Raw genomic sequence first — 22826 nt, 5'->3', positions numbered from 1 at the left:
GCATTAACTAAAAAAGGAACTAGTAAACTAGTACAGTCGTCCCTCGCTACATCGTGGTTCCAACATTGCTCCCTCACTCTATTGCGGCTTTCAAAAAATTATTAATTAATAAAGGATTGCTGTTTCTGGTTGACTGTGGCCCATTGTTGGTGAAAAAATAGTGAAAGACAAGTTATATGTAGTATTCTAGTCACTAGGCGTCCATGCTGACACAAAACATTGAGACATGACATGACATTACATGACCTTCACACTGCATGTAGCTAGCCATGGCATGATAGAGTGAAAGTGGTATGTTTGGAAATGGTAGCGTGTGGAAGTGGTAAGTTTTTGGCTTCTTAGCTTTTTGTCCCTCTTCCCCCTCTGTTTGAAACCCTTTTCTTAAGTTTAGAATAAATAAACCGGAGGCTAACTGGTTAGCTCGCTAGCATGCTATGCGTAAAGCCGTGGCCCTCTCTTGTGTCCCTGCAGTGATCCCGTAGCCTGAGCATTAGCAATTTGATGTAAAAAACTAATAATGTTAAAACGTATTTAGAAAGTCATAAAGTGGTTTTCTATACTCTAACTACAAAAATATTCAATTTGTTAGTATTAAATCCTGCTTATTATTATTAAATCCTACTTCCAAATTCACTTACTGTCTGTCCGGAACCAATTAACCGTGATAACCGAGGGACGACTGTAGACTACGTTTATGAAGGCATGTTTGATGCAGCGCTTGTATTGTAGATTGTGTAGATGTCCCTGATGTTGTGGCCACGTAGCTCCGCCACTGCCCTCCACATCATACTGACGGTTTGTTCACTTCCTGTGTGCTATGTGGTACAAATGTTCTAATAGGGAACGTGCTGAAAGGACTAGATGCAAATAAATAAACTCATACATAAATAGTTACATACATGAATAGAAAATAAATACAAATAAAGAGAGTGAATGAATGAGAACAAGTGTGACACAGTGTGTCTATGGGAGGAAGTAACATTCAGTATTTGCAGGTCTTTTTTTACAGTCATAAATATGTGTACATTAATTTGAAGCCCATTTTGTACTTCCAAGAATCCCCCTCTCCTCTTTGGTGACAAAAGTCCACAATTTCAATGTCCGATCTCTCTTAAGAGGCGACAGCTGCCTGTTTAATCCAATTTTGATAGAACACTCATCATTCTGATGCAGATCTATTCATATTTGTAAGGCTTGTGGAGCAGGTGGGTGGACAGCTATGAGGAAATACTGTTGTTTTAATGTCATGTGATATGGCACGTCAACCCTGCCTTCCAAAGTGTGTAAACTTCGCTCCGACCGAAACGAGTGTGCAGCTTAGCAAGTAATAGGAGGGTTAGTCTGACATGCTGTTGTAAAATATTGTCATTACTGGATGGCGGCAGACAAGCCAATGACTCGAGACAAACTAAACTGCAAATAATATGGTTGTGAATCTTGACAGGTACTCTATATATACAGTATATGTATATACAGTATATGTATATACTGTATGGGGCCGGCTTTCTTTCAATAAGAAGTGGGACACTGAAGTCGACAATTTTGATACAAGACCTCAATATAAATAACTACAGCTCAGTTTAAGGCTTCAAAAGATCAGTTTTGCTAACATACATTGCCTTTTTCTTTAACTTTTTCACAACATTTTTACCCAAAAGATCCACTGCCATCACGCAAGGTGTCATTAAATAAACCACAAAATGAACCCCAGCGTACCTTCTGAGAGCTCAGGTCAGTGAGCAAAAACATATTATCTCTGCATTTATGTTTTCTTTAGGTTTATGTCTTTTTCATGACATTTTTGTCCAAAGATCTACTGCCATCGTGTAAAACATCAGTATATCGCACACAAAAAACCCAGCATACATCATGAAAGCTCAGCTCAGTGAGCATCCGTAGATTAACTCTGCACTTGCTTTGCTTTTTCTTTGTAGTTTTGCATCTTTTCACGACACTTTTGTTCAAAAGCTCCACCGCCATCATGTGTAAGCACACACAAATCACACAAAACTCCAGAGTAGTTCATGAAAGCTCAGCTCAGTGAGCATCAGATAATTAACTTGAGTACAAGTTTTGCTTTTTCTTTGGCATTTTTTGCAACGCCTATTCCAAAAAATGGAGCAGAAGAAGAATGTGAGAAGAGACGAGGAAGAGGAATGTACACAGGGATGTATGTGAATTTACATACGCACTGTTTAGTTTGTTTTTTAAGTTGTACCCGCAACCGTGCTTAACTTATTTTTACACTTGTAAAACATGTAAACTTGTACTCATCTCCACAGTACGCCTTCTTCATTTGTCACTTGAAGTCAAGTTTAATGTTGTTTTTACGTTATACAAAAAGTGTTTGACATATGTATACACTTTACACGTTAAAAGGTTGCATGAGGTTTTCCATTGGGGAAAAAAAAACATGCTTTCGAAGTAAATACTTTTGAGATACAAACATATGAAAAGTCTTTTATCAAATTGATACTGAGCTTATTTTATTTATTCTAGCCTCTCATTACAGCTTTGTTAGTAAGTGCAATATGGTGCCAGTAAAGTATTCGTATTTTAATGACGGTTTAGCGCTCTCTGTTTTTGAGTGTACATGTCTGACTCTTGTTGTATACTGGCAACAGTTTGTGAACTGTGAAAGGGTCCAAGGTTTTATGAAAGCGATGCCATCATAACATCCCGACACGGTTCCATGGCAACCTACTTTGAAGGTCAGAGTGTGTTTGTCCATGCGCATGTATTGTCTGTGCAGGGCGATGCCAGTGTGCGTCATAATAGTTGTTTTCGTTTTTTTGTATTGTCCTGTTTTAGCTCTTCCATCCAGATTTTTTTACAGAGAGAGCGCAGGAGACATTCCTTATATAAAGTCTGTCCAGGCTGGAACAAAATAGAGACAAAGAGAGAGGTTTCGTACGGTGCAGATGATGTAAGTCGCTCTCCTCCATTATTTAAAACAAGTGCAGCACTTCACAATCCAAGCGCACCAATTGAAAACACAATGAATTTGACCGCTTTCTCCACTTTGGAAGGAGCTATTTTTAAAGTGCAGGAGCGGCTACTTACTTTCCGGGACCCTTTAGTAAGCACGTCTGATCATCTATTCTAAAGAGACAGGCAGTGTCAGAGATATCAATGTAACAATATGTTTATTACTGTGTCTCTAATATTTAGAATAGTACCAAGTGTGTTTTTCCCCGCTAATAACAGTCGTCTACTTTGAAGAGACCCTTTAGCTCCATAGGAGTTTGCACAGGCATTGACATTATGCAATATTAATGCAACTGCAAACATGCACATGGGGATGTTAACTTGTATTTGTGTTTACGTGCTTATTCTATTAAAGTGGTTTAGTCATGTCACGCATTAATTGCTGCTGACACGTTTGCATTTTCTTGTTTTGCAAGCAACCTGTCTTGGATCCAATTTGAATGCAAGCAAGCAAGCTATCCGGGTAACAGATTAAAAAAGCGAGAGATTCCACAAAATGGACTGTAGATCTGGCATTGATTTATTTACTGTGACTTTTGCGCAGAACCTTCAAAGCGCGATATTGCCGCAACTGACAAACATTAGACGAGCCCTCTTTTTCAGTCTTTTTTTATCAGCATTATCAGCCTCCTCTGTTGTTTGCACATTCGTCCAAACTTCAGGACACTTTTCTCTGTGTTACGGCTGCATCTCTCCAGGTCACTGGTGTGTGTGTGTGTGTGTGTGTGAGCTTCAGGAAGAAAAGCTCTGAGTTGCTTGACGGAGAAGTCATTTGGCGCCACCTATTGATTTGCATGCACACATTTCTAGAACATGAATATAATCGTTTCCTCAAGGAAAAAACACTGGCATACGCATCCAATATTGATCTTACTGTTGTACAAGTACTTCATGACAATTCTGACCTTGTAGGAGGGGGAAGTAATTACCTGTTGGTTAGTATGTATAAATCTCTAGACCTTGAATATAAGCCTTTTTTCCAGGGAAGACATACCCTCCCTTCAATCTCCAGTGTCCACAGCAACAATGGATAAAAAGAACTGCAAAAGTTGCTTATGTGGTCTTCAACCTTGTGGGATGTCCTCACCCTTACGGCACCATTAAGACCGTTTTTAGTGCTATTCTTTCTCTTACAGTATATCATTAATGGCAACTTGTCTCCAAGTCAATTGACTATAACTTGACACTGGATGTGAGTGTGCATACAATTGCGTGCACGCCTACTCTAGTCACAAGTCATACGGTATTTACAAAGGCACTGAAGTGGGTTTGGGGAGGCTATAATTCAGCAGGATGGCCTCAGGGTCTGACAGGATGTTGTGGGGGGATGTGTCATTTCTTCCCGACTCCCTTGGTGACGGGAGGAGACATAAAGAAACCCTTTTACGCACAGAAACCCCCCACACACAGGGTGTCCCGTACTGTATATAGTCTCCACACATCAGTGTTTCACAGCCATAAAGTTGCTTGTTTGGCAGAGTCGTGGAGCTCAGAGGAAGTATCTGTCTCTCTTTTTCTTTCCCCCCTTCACATCTCTGATTTGGATTTGCGCCACAACACGCCGATACGGACGACATCAAACAACTAGCCAGAGCACGCAGAAGAACAGAACAAGAACTTGTCTGTCGCTGCTCCTAATTCATTGTCTCCCTGGGGCGAAATGAGCCCTGACAGACATAAATGGCAGAAATGAATATCGTTAAGATCACAGTCCAGGGTGGTGGTGGTGTCGAGGGGAGGTGGGGGTTGTCGACTGGTGACACGAGTGAGGAAGGGGAGCAGAAGGAGGATGAGGAGAAGGGTGGATGAAAGTAAGCGGGATGAAGGAATGCATGAGTAGCTGTCCCTCTTTGCTGACAGACGCTATATTATACTGGCTTGACCACCTGCTCCCTCTCTGTGTAGACACCCCCCAATAAAGCAACACCACATGGATGCTGTAAAATGCATCGTCTTTACAACGTATACGTGCAATAACCGTGAAGACACATTTTAAAGCATCCAAGGCATTAGCGCTTACAGTATATACGATACTGTTTAAGTCTCTCGTCGTGTGTCTATCTTCCCAAAGTCCCACCGAGACTGTAAAGCTATCGGCCTGTTGGCCTGTTAGCCAAGGCGGAATTTGTCTGTCAACTCTTGTAAGTAGCAACACTCATGCATGCTCATCCTGTGACGCCACTACTCCCACGCATTCTGAGGTATACATACTGGATACATTTCAACATTCAGGGAGGGCCATTTGATGACATGCCCTTGATTCACTATGTGTAGGCATGTCACGGTAATCGATAAATCGATTAATCGAACGATATTAAAAAAAAGCCGAAGTCGGTCATTTTGCTGGCCTCGATAAATTGCCAAAAAAAAGAAGCTTACATTAATAAACTATTACAATAAAACTATTACAATTACATCTGCAATTTTATGTAAAAGCTCTTGACAGTCCAATTACAATGTTAAATACTCTTGAGAAATTAAAGTGTATTCCTTTTGATATGATGTACTTATGCCATATAATTCTTTAAAAAAATGGTCTAAAAATGTCTTCAATAATATCGATTATGGACAATAATTTGTAAGACAATTATCGTCCAGCAAACTTTGTTATGGTGACAGGCCTAACTGTGTAAAATCAACAACATTAGTTACGTTGGTTAACGTTAGTGATGTTAGAATCTCTCTGAATGTCAACTCCGGTTTCCATGCCAGTGTTGTATTGAGCACAATCTGAAGAGTTGCTTCAGCATGAATGTAGCTCAACTTCCCATAGCTGGCATCTAGTTTGATGCCTACAGAGGACATGATGAGACAGAACTTGGCCGCGACGCGAGTCGACAGCAACCACAAACAACTTCCACTCTTGAGTCCACACCTTTTTTATTTCGATTTTCGAAGTCAGCTGGGATAGGCTCCAGCATACTCCAACATACATAGAGAATGACTGAATGAATGAAAGTTTAAATATTTGCAAGTTTGAAAAACAACAGCACAAATGGAAGACAAGCGGTGGAGAAAGAGTTCATAATAATATGCAGGCTGTTTTTTTTTCTTTAAATATATATAACTATCAACATGGGTCGGTTTGCAAAATGTCAAATATCAAAGTGGCCCCTTCGTCCTTTGATTTTTCAGTACGCAGCCCTCGTTGGGAAAAGTTTGGACATCCCTTGTTTGAACAATAAGAAAATATTTATTTCATGAAGATCTGTTCTGATAAAGCTGCTGCTGCTGCGTAATAACATCCACCACCCATAGGGAGGCGTAAAACATGTTTTTTATCTGTAATGTGTCAAAGATAAAGCTCACTGAAAACAACAAGGAGCACAGCTAGATGTGCAGTGAGAAGTCGCCACCAATATTTGACTTTAGGTCGCCTGGTTAAACAGTCATCGTGTCTACAGGCTGTTAGAGGGCTACTTTTTCTTTCTCAGATATGTCATCATACCTTCCATAATATTCATTTCCCATTCTTTGCTGTTATCTCACGTAGCCGTGTCTGAGCTCGAGCACAGTTTGATGTGATTGTTAAGACGGCTGGACAAAGTCTGTTTTATATCACGGACTGTTATATGAGTATTCTTGAGGGTGGTATTGTCATTTCTTGTCAGTCCCCTGGACAAAAAGAGAAGAATGAAAAAATACTTCCCATCTCTGAAGAAAAGAGACTTGCTGAAATGTCGGGCTGGTGAGAGGAATTTAATTTAACAGCAGAAATGATTGTGGAGTGGAAATATTGGATGCGGTTATCTGCTGCTCGCCGTCGCTTTGCTCTTCATTATAGTCTTCTGCCATCAGAAAATAACACGGTAACATTAAATGTCAGTGTTCTAAATGCTGATTAATTCGTTTTGCTTGTTATTTACAATAATAGTGATCTAATTATTTTATCTTAAAGCTATATAATGCTATGGAATGTCTAAAGTTGCACACCTGAGAGGTTGTACAATTTGGTTTTCAACGCACCTCTAAAGTCTTTGAAAATGTCAGTGTATGAAATGCTGGTTGTGCTTTCTTTGTCTTTTTACGCCACAATGCACCGCTAAGTAGACTCATATTTATGCCATTAAGAATGGAGCATCACCATAAGCATTGTCACTTGTCATCAGATAGTGGTTCACTTCTTTTTCTACTTGAGAGACTGATTTATGGTTTAGTCCTACGCTTGTGTGACCGAAAAAAACATTCTAAAACATGGCTTGTACATTTGACGGCAACAGATGAGGTATCGACCACCATCAATGACTTTAAAGGTTCCGTTTCTACCCTTTCCTCCTTTTACATCGCAGCGTTTGTGCATAATTAGACATCTGCACAAAAGACCACAGAGTGTTTGCGTCGTACATCTGCAGCACACAAAAACGTGTTGAGAGATCCCAAATAGATTTTGCATGTGTAATCCAAATCTGGGTTCAGTCAGAGTTCATCCCCTACTTGATATATATTCTCCCTCCGGACCAAAATCAACAAATGATGCTTCATAAGGAGCAGCATCCCGTGAATACCAAAAAAAACACAAAAAAAAAGTTGGGACAAAACAATTGCACCTTTTTCCCTTTTAAGGTCCCTCATGCATTTCTACTTTCCTTGGCTGCTGATTTGATTTATCAGCCAAACAAAACAGTGCTGCAGCATATAGAATTGAAAATATATCAGCTGTAAGGGGGAGGTGAAGTCATGTAAATAGATCTGATTCGGGGTCACGAGCAAGGCGGGGGGAAAAAAAACCAGGCGGGCGTAAAAAATGGAAAAATAAAAGGTATAGCTCCAAAGATGGGTTCTCCTGCTCAGGTAGAGAGAGAGCAATCACTCTGTCAAGAGAATATGGATTGTTTGCAGTTCTTAAAAACAATCTGCACTTTGTCTTACCTGTCCACACGTGAGGTCAACATGTTGACAGCAGCTGTTGTGTGTGTGTGTGTTTGTGTGTGTGTTTGTGTAGCCTTGGAGTGTAGTGTGGTTTGTGGTTGCGCTATTACCGGAACTTCTTGGGTTCCACGGGAGAAAATTCCCACGGTTTGCTCATCCAAAAAGCTAAAAGCATCATACGTGATCTCTTTAATCCTGCACCTTTTAGTGGACCACATTGGAAAGTTCTTCTTATTCTTCTTGCTACCAGAGCTCAATTGTTCATCTCAGTTGGAGGACTGCTCTGCTCTTCTCTCTCAGAGAGGTGCCTGATGGGAGTTCATTACAGTGTGTGAGTGGGGCAGGGGAGTGCGCCGATAGGTGTGCATTTGTCTACCCGTGGTGTCACTGGGCTGTGTAATTGAAATGGAAATGAGCCAATCAGAGATGGCGAGCCACGCTGCCTTGTGCTTATGTCTCTCTCTCTCTCTCTCCCTCTCTCTCTTCCTGAAGTCTTCTGGGTTGTTTTTGTATTATTTTGTGCATGTTTGCTTGGACATATCTTGACCCCCCCCCGATTGCAATGCCTATGTAGTCAGTTGGTAATAAAGATTTTCCCCTCCCTCCTATGTAAAATGTGAGTCCTCCATGTCTGCACTCGCCTGACTTTGTGGCGTGACCCGCAGCCTGCTGAGACAGCTGCACCATAACAAAGACATGCAATTATCACCATTTGACAATTAGCCTGCCGTTTAACTCTGCTCCTTAATTACTTGTTTTACTGCCAGAAAGACCTCCTCTGGCATGCCTCGCCACCTCTTTGCAAAAAATGCAGTAAGTATGTTTATAAACTACACACAGAATAAATGTAGTGGCTGGGTCAAATGTGTGCTTTGTTCTTCCAACCGCAAACCTTCTCGACAACTTCTTATGTGATTCCGCTCTTTTTGTTTCACCACATTGAAATTAGATAAGGGCTGGATTTTACCACTCAAACTAAGCTTCAGTGGCAAACTTTATTGGCCAAATGTGTGTACAGTAGAACCTTGTTTTTTGCTAGGTTTACCTTCTGGGACCACCAGCAAATAGCAAAGAAACGTGAGTAACTGAGATGAGGCGCCTGTAAAAATGTCAATTTCTGACACACGGCTCACCCTCCTCCAAACACTTCTTCTTGCTTGACGTTGATGCTCTCCTCAGGTTTCAGCTGAACATTTGCAAGAAAAGTGATTGTTGCAATTATTAGATTAAATTCATCTCCACAACCCTCCCCTTCTCTTTTCAATTGCCATCGTTCACTCATGACACAATCCAGGTTTAAGCCTCACACACTTATATGCCTCACACACTTATTAAACACATTTCAAGTATAAAATGTACAGGTACTCTCCACTAATGAATGATAATAGAAGCTGATCGATGAACAGATAACACAACTATGATACATTTCAAGGACGGCCAAACAAAGTGCGAAATTCCAGCGCTTGCAAATAAACAGTGAAGTATGAAGACATAAACATGTAAACATTTTATGGGCTTTCTAACAGTGGTACATATATGCTGTCTATTTTACCTGTATTATCACATATATATATAAAAGTAAATTATTACCGACTTATGGTGAATTGGTTGTGTTTTCTGCCAAAGAACAGACTATTTAACTTCTGCAACTGCATGTTCCACCTATTTAAGATACACTTTTCGTGCTCCCCGTGCACTCTGGTGTTACTCTTGCGTATCCCCTGTCTCCATGTCACTCATCTAAGCTGACACAGTTCATTTGAATCCTGCTTGCGTTGTCTCATACAGATGCTGATGTATATTTAAACATGTCAGTTTTTGTAGTGAAGTACGACTTCCTCTCCCTGCTAAGAGGCGGCTCACAAGACAGCTACTGGCAATCAGAGCTGCCGTCCCTATAAACATTTTTTTACTTGCCAATATTTACAGTAGTTTATATTTAATACAGAGTAATCCTTGAATTGCAAAACTGAATGTAGATTATAGAAATAAATTGATAGTGCTTTTTGGAGCAATATCCTTATTTATATCCGTCTCACTTCCCGGTCATATCTAATTATTCTCTGCAAATGGTTTTGCTTTACGAATTCAGCCTAGCAACAAGTGACCAGGCAAACCACAAATAAAGGTCGTGCTTCATAACAAGCTTGCTTGAAAGGGTAGTTTAAATAAGCTTTGCTTGTTGAGAATGCGTGTGTCTTGTTCACACTGTTGTGTTCAATGCGTCGTGTTTTTTGAAGTTTCAATATTATTTTGAGTTGAAGTCAAGCTAAGCGCCGTGCAGTAACTAGGAGAATATCTGCGCCTCTGCATTCATCCATGCACCCATTGCGCTGATCTTCTTTATAATAAATGCATGCAGTAACAGCCATACCCCAAGACTCACTGCAAGCTTAGCGCTACTATTTTTAAACTTTTTACCCTTGCGCTTGTTCACTTGGTGCCATTAGCAGCTCTGTCTCAGTGCTGCTCCGTAGACAAAGAAGCACCTTGAATTCAAAGTGCAAGGGGTGTGCATACAGTATGTGTGCGTTATAGGCTACAAATGCTTTTTTTTTTACGTCCACTTTTATGTGCTCACCAGGCCAAACATCCTCGGCTTCATTTGCAGTCACGGCCATCCACCGCTATTGTGACTGCTGAGGCGTTGGAGAGAAGGGCAGCACACATTCTATATCTCCTCTCCATCACATACGGATGTGACCATTAAGTCAGTGACATTTGAAAACAGTGCGAGAGAGAGAGAGAGAGAGAGAAATGCATCGTGGCTCATCCTGGACCTCACAGACATGTTTTAAATGAGATGTTACAGATGAGCTGCTTCATGCTTTGCTTGTAAACGCTTCACATGGGTATTTACCCTGCAAGAGTAAACACAAGAGGAGGAGGGGAAAACAGTTGCTGCTTACATATACAGAAATGAATATGCAAAGGAAAACAAGCTGACACAGATGCACACATTAAAGGGGGAATGGCCGTGGGGGACATTTTCAACTTCATTGTGACAATAATCGTTCTATTTTCTTAACACAAATTAAGTGACATGTAAAGGCGCTCAAAGCTGATTGCTGGAATTGCTCTGTGAGCTTATGTGTGTATGTCGTACTAGAGGCGAGACGGTTAAGCATCCCAGCACATACGCGGCGTCTTGATCCGACAAAATCCATCCTTGAGTCGCAACTCCGCACTGATGCAACTAGAGAGATTTGGATGGAGAGCGTATAAAGTGAGAATGTATTTTCAGCCCAACTACAAGAATGACTCCAGTAGACAGTTCAGTAACAGAAATAGTTCACTGTGATGTGTGCATTTCTTATGTATGTTAATCCCGAGTCTCCAGTTTTGAGGAAACCCTTCTTCTTCTTCTAGTCTGCAGCGTTCATTTTCAATTAAAAGTTTGCTCGAGTCTTACAGACTGGGTTTAATCCGACATGCCAGATGGTTTGTTTCACAAATCCACTAAGGGAAAGGTTAACAGAAAGTGACTGGAAAAGGGCAGGGACTGCAAATAAGAAATCAGGAGGTGTTTGGATGATTGTTCTGTCAGTGATACTGTATCTTTGATGAGCCCATCAACAAGGAAACTACTCTCTTGTGCAAATCTATCAGTGTGTGAAAACATTTTCTATCAAGAAAAGCATTCTAAGATGATATATATTTGTTGGAAATTTTCATTTGATTTTTTTAAATAAATAATGATCATTTTTATTAATTTTTTTCTGAATACGGTTTATTTTATATGCATAAAATGAATAAATTGTGTCATGATGGGACCCTTTATTTATTTAATTTAATTAAACAGACATTTTAATTATTCCAAAATAAGAGTAGTTTATTTATTTATAATATTTTCTTCAAAAAATGAATCAACATTAGACCAGTCTAGAAAATGATGTTGTCTAGGTGTGTTAAAACTGACGCTATGGCAGCATCAAGGCTAATGTCACTGTGGGCCACCATTGTTTCCAAAAGGGGTAGGCCAAAGAGGGCCCCCAAGTGCATTTAATGTAGTCCGCCACGCCACTAATGCTCATAATATTTACTATAAAAGCGTTTGATCGTTGTGTCATATTCTATTGCAAGTTCAATATTACAACTGTGCAGCCAGGATGCTGATTGGTCTGCTCATTTTTTCAGAATCCAAAATCATTGTGAAATGGTTACATGAGTAGGATTAGACCACTTCTCATGAGTCCAGCTCTGTCAGTATGCGCTTTGGCCAACTGGATTTGCTGGTGAAATGCATCAGTAGCACCAGCTGTGCATGTGAGTGTCCATTTGTAATTTAGTGGCCACAACTGTGACACTGAGAGAGCTTGAAGAGTGTGTTAAAAGACACACTGGCGTGACTTACAGGTGTTGGGTGTTTTCTCCCTGACCCCTAAAGCCACACCGCTGCACACCCTCATGGGAACTGCTCTCTAATTTAGGGAATTCCACAGCAGAGGGGATGTGTTGAGTGTGTGTTTATGTTTGTTGTGATGAATCAGTGTGTATGGAAGCCCCCTGACCTCCATGCGGCCTCTTCATGATGACATTTCTCATCTGGACCTCCGTGTATCCCCCAGTGGTCTTTTGTGATGCTTTGGCCTGACTTGCAAAGATCTTTCAAGTTGTTTTTCTTCTTTAGCGAAGATATTTTCTCCCGCACTTCATTTCTCCCTCAATGTGGGTGGACGTGTGTGTCGCAATGACAGATTTATAGATAAACAAACTTGCGTAAAAAAATTTATTGAAGCTTGAAGATGAGAGCGCGGTTGCCAGTAAATTTCCACGCCACAATGACAGAGTGCGGCTCGCTCGCTGCATATGTGCTCAATTCCGACACTTTCAGTAATGCAAGCGGCGGTTCACGCATCTCGTCCATCAATGTGACCTTTTTTTTTTTGTGTCTAGATTCCACCGTGGGGACTATCACATCGACGTCTGCATAAATGACTACCTGGATGTCTACTGCCCGCACTACGCAGACTCGGTGCCCGAGGAGCGAACGGAACGCTACGTCCTCTACATGGTCAACTACGACGGCTACAGCACGTGCGACCACACCTTCAAGGGTTTCAAACGCTGGGAGTGCAACAGGCCGCACTCGCCTAACGGGCCGCTCAAGTTTTCCGAGAAGTTCCAGCTCTTCACGCCGTTCTCCTTGGGCTTTGAGTTCAGACCGGGCAGAGAATATTACTACATTTGTGAGTCCTCATTTTTTACCTTTTGGGATACATCAATCAGTTGCAGGGTTGCAAAATTCTGAAAATATCGAGTACCGTTTATTGCAGGTAATTGGCTGCAGAACCGAATTTCTGTAAAGAATGATTTCTTATTTATAAATGGAATATTTTCATAGTTAGAGCACAGAAAACCTGTTTAAGGGCTTCTAAGTATGTTTTTTAGCATTATTAGAGGCCTCTAGACATGAAATAACACTCCTATAGTCACTTTTACACTTGTATTACCCAATATAGTTGACATAATACAAAATAAGACATCTTAGACATAAAAAAGACATTAATTACATAGACTGTCACATTAGCAACGTCAGCATACTTGGTGGCTATTATCTCAGCGTAACGTTCCTTACACCTAGTGGCCAATGTAGTAGAATAATACTGCAATGGCGCATTGAACATTCACACAGGAGCTGTTGTCAGCTGCAAGTCACTGGCACTCTCCACACTGCTAACTATGCTAACACTCAACAAATAAACAACACACACAATATACATTCCTTAGCAGGTGATGATGTAACTGAGGCAGCTGTAGCCTGCTGCATACCCACTCTGTAAATAAGGGGAAATCAGATGTATTATTACTATTATTATTATTATTATTACTATTCTTGGTGATGATTATTATCATCTGCCATACACACGCACACAGTAACATTAGTCTTGTAAAAACAAAACATGTTGCAGTGCTTCCACTAGGATTTGTTTTTAACACAGAATGTTTTTATTCTCAAAATTAACCGGATCGATGTCAGCCTTTCTGTCTCACTCAATGCATCTGCTCGAATTTGGAAGCAGCGTAGGCATTAATGAAGTACCAGCAATCGTACACAGCAGAAAACCCACTGAACACTTAACTCAAGTTTCCTTTATTGGCAAACTATGGGAATGTTTGACAGACAAACCATTCATTCAACTACAAGTTTACTTATCTGACACTCGCTGAAAAGTTGTGGATGGTGGTCACGGAGATGATCATTGTATTGGAAGTTTTACCCTCATTCGCGGATACTTTTTAAATGTATTTTATAGGTTGAGTGTCTTCAATTATTCAATTATTCCTTTGCAAATCCAAAATATGTCTAGACTTCAGATGTTGTTCTTTTACTCGGGAGGAAAACTCATGAGCACTGTTTGCAGGTGCTCGTTGAAAACTGCACATGTGCGCCCTCTTCTGAGGGCTTGCTGCTTACAGGGCTCGAAAAGGCACGTGATCGCACAGTGCATTGTGGGCCGTGGGTGCCATTTCTGAGAGCAACAGGTTTTGTTTCCATCAGAGTTGGCGCTGCCGGAGAGTTACTCAACGTAGCAAACACGGAAATGAGCAGCGTCACTGGTCTGTCAGTTTATCAAAGTACGGTTATGAATCACAGTTTTACACTAATTTTAATTTGAAATGGTAATACTAACCTTCGGAAGTTTCGCCACGGTTAATCATTAATATGGGTAATTGTTACATTTCTAATGTATATTAATATACAATATTCCTCCCGCATTGCAAATATACTGTATGCATGCTAGGTTAATTGGAGACTCTAAATTGTCCATTGGCGTGAATGTGAATGGTGTTTGTCTATATGTGTCCTGCGATTGGCTGGCGACCAGTCTTGGATGTACGCCTCTCTCGCCCAAAGAAAGCTGGGATAGGCTCCAGCATACCCGCGACCCTAGTGAGGACAAGCGGTATAGAAAATGGATGGATTGAATATACAATATTGTACATAAAATATACAAGGAAATAATAAAACATATCATTCTGTGTACACGGTAGGGATGGGCATAATAATCAATAAATTGTTGATGAATCACATCTTAAAGCCATTGAGGCACAGAGTGAATTACTTGGCTGCAACCAGCAGGGGTGCTGTTGATTCAATCTAAAGAAGAACATGCCGACCTGTCCTATGGCACAACTCCTCAGAGCAGCATTATTGGCATGTAAACAGGAGTTCAGAACATTACAAGAGAGACATTTAGAAATAATATTCAAAAATGGTGTCTAGTAAAATGCCTATCCCTAAAAAAACACTAAAATGCCAAATAAGTCACAGAAAAAAGTGAGCTGTTTTGTTTAGTTTTAAAGGTTTTGTTGTTTTTGTTGTTTTTTGACAGCCCAGCTGTAATAGGGATCCACAAAATATAGCTGTCTAGGAAAAACTGCCTGCTATTTTTAATGTTTCTAATTCCAATTTTCTGATAATAAAATATTTGGAGTGGAGGAGATATCAATTTCCTGGTGACTTAAGTGTAATCCACTACTGCTGGCTTCACCTAAGTCAGTAAGCCTTCACCCGAAAAATTGATTTACATCGTAAGGCTGTTTTGTTCCCAAAGGGAGGGTGGACAAACGAAGAATACCTAAAAAACAAACGCACAATCCGTCAACCAAGTTTTCACTGTGTGTGGAAGTCGACACTTTTATGTCTCACTATTGTATCGACTCTTTTTTTTTTCTTTTCTACCCCTAAAACGGCAAAGGAATTCAAGATGGGTAGAGTTCTAATGAGCCAGGCTGGGGGGTTCTCGCTCAATTCTCCAGCTGCATCATAGTGGAGTCTTCAAAAGAAATGCTCTCTGCCATACTGCCGTTAAATGTTCAGTTGTCTGCGTCGTGTCGGCATTGGAAACGGAGTCACAGTGAGGTTATCTCAAGTTGAACAGGGTTTCAGGGGAGCAAAACCTCTGTGGCTCAGGAGAAATAGACCGTGGATTCATAGAATTTTAAGTTGGAATGAACTCCTTTAATCCTTTAATACATCCGTAATGTCTTCATATGACATGTTTAATTAAAAACCTTTCTATAATGTTACGTAAACGTGAAGGATATAAAACTGATCCTCTCAAATAGTCAACCATTGAATGGGAAAATGAATCATCTACTTGATATGTGATAGTGATCGATATGTAAGGAAATTGTCCATACACGTGTGGGTGTCTATTTTTGAACCCAAAAAAGTCTTATAAGGGAAAGCTAAGGCACCACCTGGGAAATTTGGGTTTTATGTAAATTAGGTGATGGAGGGAAGTTGTCGTCCTCCCACAAAAGACTTTGTGCTCCTGGGACGTGGAGGAGTGGGCGCAGTTGCTACCATATGACAAATTTGATGGAGGAATAGGAAATTGATAGCACATTCATGTTCTGAAATGGCTGCCATTAGTTTCAGGTCTGCTTTATGCATTATTGATTCGGCTATTTGGCGGGGAAGTTTTAAGGTTTGTGGGCATTTTGTGATAAAGATGAAAAGTATGTTGCACTGAAAGTGATAAATTCTAACGTTCTTGACATGGGATAAGTAAGTACAATCGTATACCGCTGCCAGGGCCAAATAATCCTAATTTACATGAACAACCGATTGTACGCCTTCATAGATGTTTTCGTTGCGATTTAGACATTATTTATTGAAAGATTAAGGAAATATTTGAAATTGATTTAATAAAATATCTTGGATTCACAACTTTATCTCGTCCAAGCCAAAACGTTGGTCTCAACCAGTATCAAAGTGTTGCACAGTGAGCCTCCCCTCAGAGAAGATCATTGACTTTCAAACTGTCGCCATACTGACATCGTTTTTCACTGCACAGACAAAGTACATTCAATTTTGGACGTTCTTATCTGACAAAAATGTAAAAATAAGTTTGTTAAATAAAAAAGTTACTTACAATGCGTTACAACAGGGGTGTCCAAAGTGCCACCCGGGGGCTTGATGTTTATGGCCCCAGGGAATATTGCACACATAAAATTCAACATAAACATTATAAAGCAGGATTATGCTCGCATTGAAAAGAGAAAAAGTGGAAATGTTGAATATTTGAACAGGTTATCACACTAATAATAATCATTATCAGAATATTATGATAAACGACATAGCATATTTAATAATTAATTTATAAAAAAACTTAAATAAAAACATGATTTAATTACATTTTATTTCAATCAATTAAACAACAATAAAAAAATAAAATAAAAATAAAAAAAACCCACATCCTTAAATGTTTCTGAATGTGGCCATTGACACCCCTGCTTTACAATAAACACTAGCTTACTTTAATAGCAAATAAGTACGCTGCGTCACACAGATGTACAAATTAACCACTGTATTTAAAAAATAATACAAAATGGATGAAAAGTATGAACAGCAGCCAGCTAGCGACTAACGTTAGGTGTGAATTCCACTGTCCCGACTTCTGCTGGATATTCGATTACGTTATCCTAACGCCCTAACCTCTGAACCTTTCCCTGACAACTCTGTTTGAATTTTCAGACCATTGGGGCATTCCAATTTTGTGGTAACGCTGTAATGTCTGTGAAGCTTTTATTGTAGATTGGCAACTTTTTATGAAGCAGTTAACCGACTCATAACCCTAGATTTCTATCCGTTTCATTTCACGTGTTCCAGCTCCAATATCCCTTAATGGGTCTGGAAAACTGAGAATAGAGGCCTTACAAAGGCACTATTTGGTTATTTATCTTTATAAAAAAAATTGCAATATTTCCGGTGTCATCTAGACCCAAATTGCACTGAGTGTCATGCTAATGAAGACAAGAGGAAAAATGGAGATCGGGGTTAGCGCCAGGTTACGCACTTCATCCACTTGCCCACGTCTCGACTTGTAATGTTTATTTTTTGCAGTCGAGAGATGCTTGTCCTGAGGGCCGGATTAAATTACACTGCGACCGACAAGGCTTCCGCGGAACACATCCATTGGGCCGCCGCACCGCCGCATTGGCTTAGTGGCCCGCGGCTTCATTGGCTATTGAATGATTCTAGCATACAGCTTCTCTGGCTACCACGGCGGATATTAAAGTCATCTAGCATGAAGTCGTCTGACATGTGATTTCCCGCCGCCATTGTGTCCAGCTCCAATGTCCATAAAAAGCAGGCGGGACGGTGGCTGACAGATTGGACTGTCTCTTTGGTGGACAGAATGTAGAGCTGAAGGAAGACAGAGAGGTCGTTACATGATGGCAATGACACTGGTATGTTTCCCATTCATCTGCTATGTCTGTTTCTAGCATTATGGCTGCACTCGCTTGTTATTCCGATGTAATCCTCATCATCCAGCCATAAATACAACTATTCAACTAAAGCACTACACAGGCAGCATAAATGTGCTATTCTCTCAGGTTACGTTTGGACTTAATACGCCGTTATTGTAAATATTCAGGAGTTAAGATGGTAGAAAAACATGACGGAAAAAAAAAAAACAGTGGCTCAGACTTGATTATCTCTAATCTTTCATCTCTAATCCTTTTAAAAGAGCAAAACCGAATGCCACAGCTGCGGAAAATCTGCAGCTAATCTTGTTTGTGTGCCACCGGCAGGTCTGCTGGCTTTGCGTTATGGTCATCTGAGTGTTAAATATTGTTTCAGGACACTCACCATTTGCTGATGCGTGCTTACATGCTGGCTAGGTTTAATTAACAAGGTCACGTTTGGGCCAACTGTTGCTAAACAACAGGTGAGAAGAGTTGTAATAATGCAGCTATTTCTGCATTTATGGCATGACAAAAATAAACGAATCAAACCTTTGCAGAGTCTACCGATTTCGCCGTAAGGTTCCAGTGAAATCAGTACAATTAAGTAGTATTGGGTCTCAAGCATCGATGGGAACCGGGACTAACATTCCAATCGTCTTGCAATTGTAGGGTGCACGATGAACGTGATGAATGTTCACACATTCATGGTGTACAAATAACAGTACCTTGTCTTTGATGCGCTACGTCAGACTTCCTCAGAAGCACTCAGAATCAGGAAAGTCACACAATAAGTGATCTTTCAGGATGCTAGCTGATGTGAAAGTTTGGTGTAAATAAAGTACGGGAGCTACGGCTAGAGGTAGGCAAGTTGATTCATTTGCGCAGTCTCTGTTAGCAACAGTCAAGGGACCTTCTCAACCCACACAACGCACTTCCGGCCTTCAAAATAAGAGTGCTTTGGGCTATATGCTGTTTACATGTGTTAACAAAACAAGGGTGTCATAAAAAATAGCTTACAGCAACACTGAGGCTGCAACATCTTCTGTGAAAGTGTACTCCTGTAAAAAGAAACTTACATCACATTTATATTCAAGTTGAAATGTTTGATATTTATATGGTAGAAAATAGCCCTGTAAGAAATTCATAGCAAAGTTGATAAAAACTTGGTATCATTCATTTCAATTCATGGAAATGTCTGGACATTTCATCCAAAAAGAACTCCCTCATTTAAACCTTGCAAACTTTTATGACCCTGCCTCGTAAAAGCATCAAAATTGAGAATCGTTAAGAACCAGAATCTAAATGAGAAATCGGAACCGGAATCGTTCAAATTCAAACGATGCCCAACCCTACAATTAAGGAAGAAACAGTACAGTCGTCCCTCGGCACTTTGCGGTTCGAATTGCGCAGCTTCAATCTATCAAGTTTTAATAAATCATTACATTTTTTTTTTTTAAACTGCCTAATTATGCATTTTCAAGCATAAAAATGGGTAAATGAACTTATTTGTATCTCAAATATACAGTAAGGCATTTAGAAGATGCATTAAAAGACGCTGTGAATGATATGTAGTATTCTACATTGGTCACTAGGTGTCAGTAATCTTCAGTGAGAAACACACACACGCACACACACGCACACACACGCACACATACACACACACACACACACACACACCAGACTTGATCGCTGGAACAACAGGCATTTATTGCAGATTTGAATTATCTCACAACAGGCACAATAATCCCGAATAAAAATCCCTAATAAAAACACCCAAACTCAACCCTAAACCCCCGACATCACTTCCTATCCGCCCGCCACTCAGCTCCCCTAGTGAACACATTTGTAGCAACACACACGAGCACAAGTCTTATTGTTGTCTTCAATGGCTTATTTACTCTTATATGTACTACATTGGGTAAAACGAGTGCAAAGGTGACTATATGGGTGTTATTTCATGTCTAGAGGTCTCTACTAATGTTAAAAAACGTATTTAGAAGGTCGTAAATATGTTTTCTATGCTCTAACTATGGAAAATATGTCATTAATAAATAAGGAATCCTACTTTGCGGAAATTCACTTATCACAGTCAGTTCTGGGGCCAATTAGCAACGATAAATGAGGGTTTACTGTGTTTACTGGGTAAATGAGGGTTTATTAGACAATAATGTGGTAATATTGAATTACATTTTGTCACAACTTCACAACCCTCACAATTTTACCAGAAGGCTCCGGGAACTCAATACAGCTCCTGAAACAGTAAAGAGTTTATCAGTATACCTGATCATCGTGTTTACCATGAAAATATTGATCATTCTAGTACATGGAACAATATGGAACATTTCATCTTCAATGCCAAACCGGGAGGCTCAAATCAGTACAATTCCCAACTAAGAAACCAAAACCGATGAAACGATCGGTCTATCTATCAACCTTGAGTAAAGAACTATAAATGTGATGTTTGCTAATTTACCGTTCGCTTTCAAAAATCAAACAATGGAGAACATAACTGCAAACAATACATAACATATTTAAGCTTTCCAATTTACCAACAAGCACGCGCCCTTAAATGCCTCATCTCACGATCTAGTCGTAATGTTGCCATTGCTTACATTTCCAGTGTGTGAAAGTGACGATTGGCAGTTTGCATTTGCCTACATCGTGCGAGTGCCTCATGTAGTCTCGCTTAGCTAACAGAGAAGACTGTATGCACCATTAGCCGCCCAAGAAGGCTATACCGCACACACCTGCAGAAGACACAAATGCAGAGGTCACTTTACTTGAACGCACAAGGCAGACATTAGTCATAAATGCTGGCCTTATGTATTCTGTATAAGTGAAAACAAGCTCTTCTAAAGCATTCATGGCATACTGACTGCTGACATTCCCTGCCCTATGGGGAGATTTTTCAATCGATAATTCCTCACGTACTATCCCTCTGGTATTCAGAATGCATACATGTAATCTATGCATGCATAAACAGTCTTCATATCAGTATATCAGACTTTTCTCTTCTCTTTAATAACACACCGATGAAAAATGTATTGTCAGTGGCATGATTGATTGGCTCTCTTGTTTGTGGATTAGAATTAAGACGTCCAAGCGCCACTTAATGATGTTTTCAGCCCCTCCAATTCGCTGCGAGATTTCAAGAAGTGATTTTTGTGAAGAAATTAAATAAGACACGACGTGGTGTTCTCTGCAGCAATAAACAAGAGAGATTAATCAACTCTAGCGGGACAGAGAGAATGTAGTCAGATGGAGGTCATCCTGTGTTTCGTTTGTTTAATACCAGGCTACTTTGCACACATTCCATGTGTTCAGAATGTGTTTTTCTCTTTCTAATGAATTTGATAAAAACATATTTCAATCAGCGCAGCCTATCTTCATTGAAAAGCATGTACTGTATCTCCGAGAGCTCTGAAAGCTGCGGTTAAAAAAATAATACATTTGAACATACGAGTAACCTCTAAAGATGAATTACTCTGATGTCACACCAAACCCGATATTTGGAGGGGAAAATGTGCTTGTAAAGTTGCACAAATCTGCAGAATTCCAACGGCTGTCAAGCAAGGCATCACGCGAGACTTGAGCCATCATTTTTGACCAACATTTTACTTTTTCTTCGGCTTTTTCGGACTTACGGACTTATTTCTGACACATGGATTCAACATTTTTTACTTTTACAATTTTTGTTAAAATGTTATTTACTGTCTTTTCTTACATGTGACAAATAACTGCTTAGCAAATCCATCATCGTTTGTCATTTAAGTTTAGACTAGCGTGTTTTTTTCTTTATAGCTGTTAAGAAATTGCTGCTTAAAAAAGAAACACTTGATGGCAGTTATGTTTTTATGTGACATTTTGATTTGTATTTGTTGCGGGGAAAACACGTTTTTGACACAGTGCAAAATTGTACAAATATACCAATTGTGGAGCAAAATGTGACATTTTAGTTGCAGAGCGCACAATACATGCTCAAAATCAAGTCACTTTTAAACATAATCTTGTGCCTTTAGTAGAATTCCCTCGTAACTTCTGTCAAGAACATGCTGTGTTAGTGCAAAATCGCCACTGCTGAGTGCCTACATACAAACATACAGGTGCATACATACGGTACTAGTGCATACAACACTGACAATTCAGCAAAAGGCAGCATTAGTGGGTGAGTGAGATTCTTGGACAGACAGGCCAGATAAGCGAGGACAGCGGGAGCACTTCTCAGTTCAGAGATCACAGAGGTGCGGCGGTTTAAGTGAAAGCCATCTCCCCAGAATGCTGATGCAAGCATGTTTATGGACACAATCTTGTATTTGAGTTATTTTAATCTGAAAAGGGGGCAGGAATCCAATACCACAGCAGGAGAGAAGTGAACCCAGTGGGTACGCTACTTGATGTGGTCGTGTGCTGACACTCGCAAGCCACAACATTAGGTACACTTGAGAGTTGTATTTGAAAATATGCCTTAAAGGGGTAATTGGGATTTTTTTAAATGAAGTTGTATGACATCCACATTAGCAGTGTAGTGCATCAGCAGTGACTTTTCTAAACACTATTCCATGATAGCGACAAGGCTAAACAACATGATACTGTATATGTTACATAAACATATTTTGATAACGATATACCTGCTTCCTGTTTACTGTGGGGGGCGGAGGCGGCAATGGTGAACATTACATGACATTACAGACATTACATTACAGACATGGAGATGAGGATTGGTCGCCTTCAAAACACAGAATGATAAGTTTAAATTAGGCTGGAGT

General features: G+C 40.1%; 1 protein-coding gene across 2 annotated transcripts in view; it reads left to right on the top strand.

Annotated features, from left to right (window-relative positions):
• efna5b (ephrin-A5b) overlaps positions 1-22826 on the top strand; it is a 111535-nt gene that overhangs the window by 72086 nt on the left and 16623 nt on the right. For both annotated transcript variants that reach the window (XM_054773198.1, XM_054773197.1), the window contains exon 2: positions 12754-13046. In XM_054773198.1, the coding sequence (XP_054629173.1) occupies positions 12754-13046 (293 nt within the window). The remainder of the gene's footprint in view (positions 1-12753; positions 13047-22826) is intronic.

This window comes from Dunckerocampus dactyliophorus, chromosome 4 (assembly GCF_027744805.1).
Source record: "Dunckerocampus dactyliophorus isolate RoL2022-P2 chromosome 4, RoL_Ddac_1.1, whole genome shotgun sequence".
Classification (NCBI taxonomy): Eukaryota; Metazoa; Chordata; class Actinopteri; order Syngnathiformes; family Syngnathidae; genus Dunckerocampus; species Dunckerocampus dactyliophorus.
This window is presented reverse-complemented; position numbering and strand designations above follow the sequence as displayed.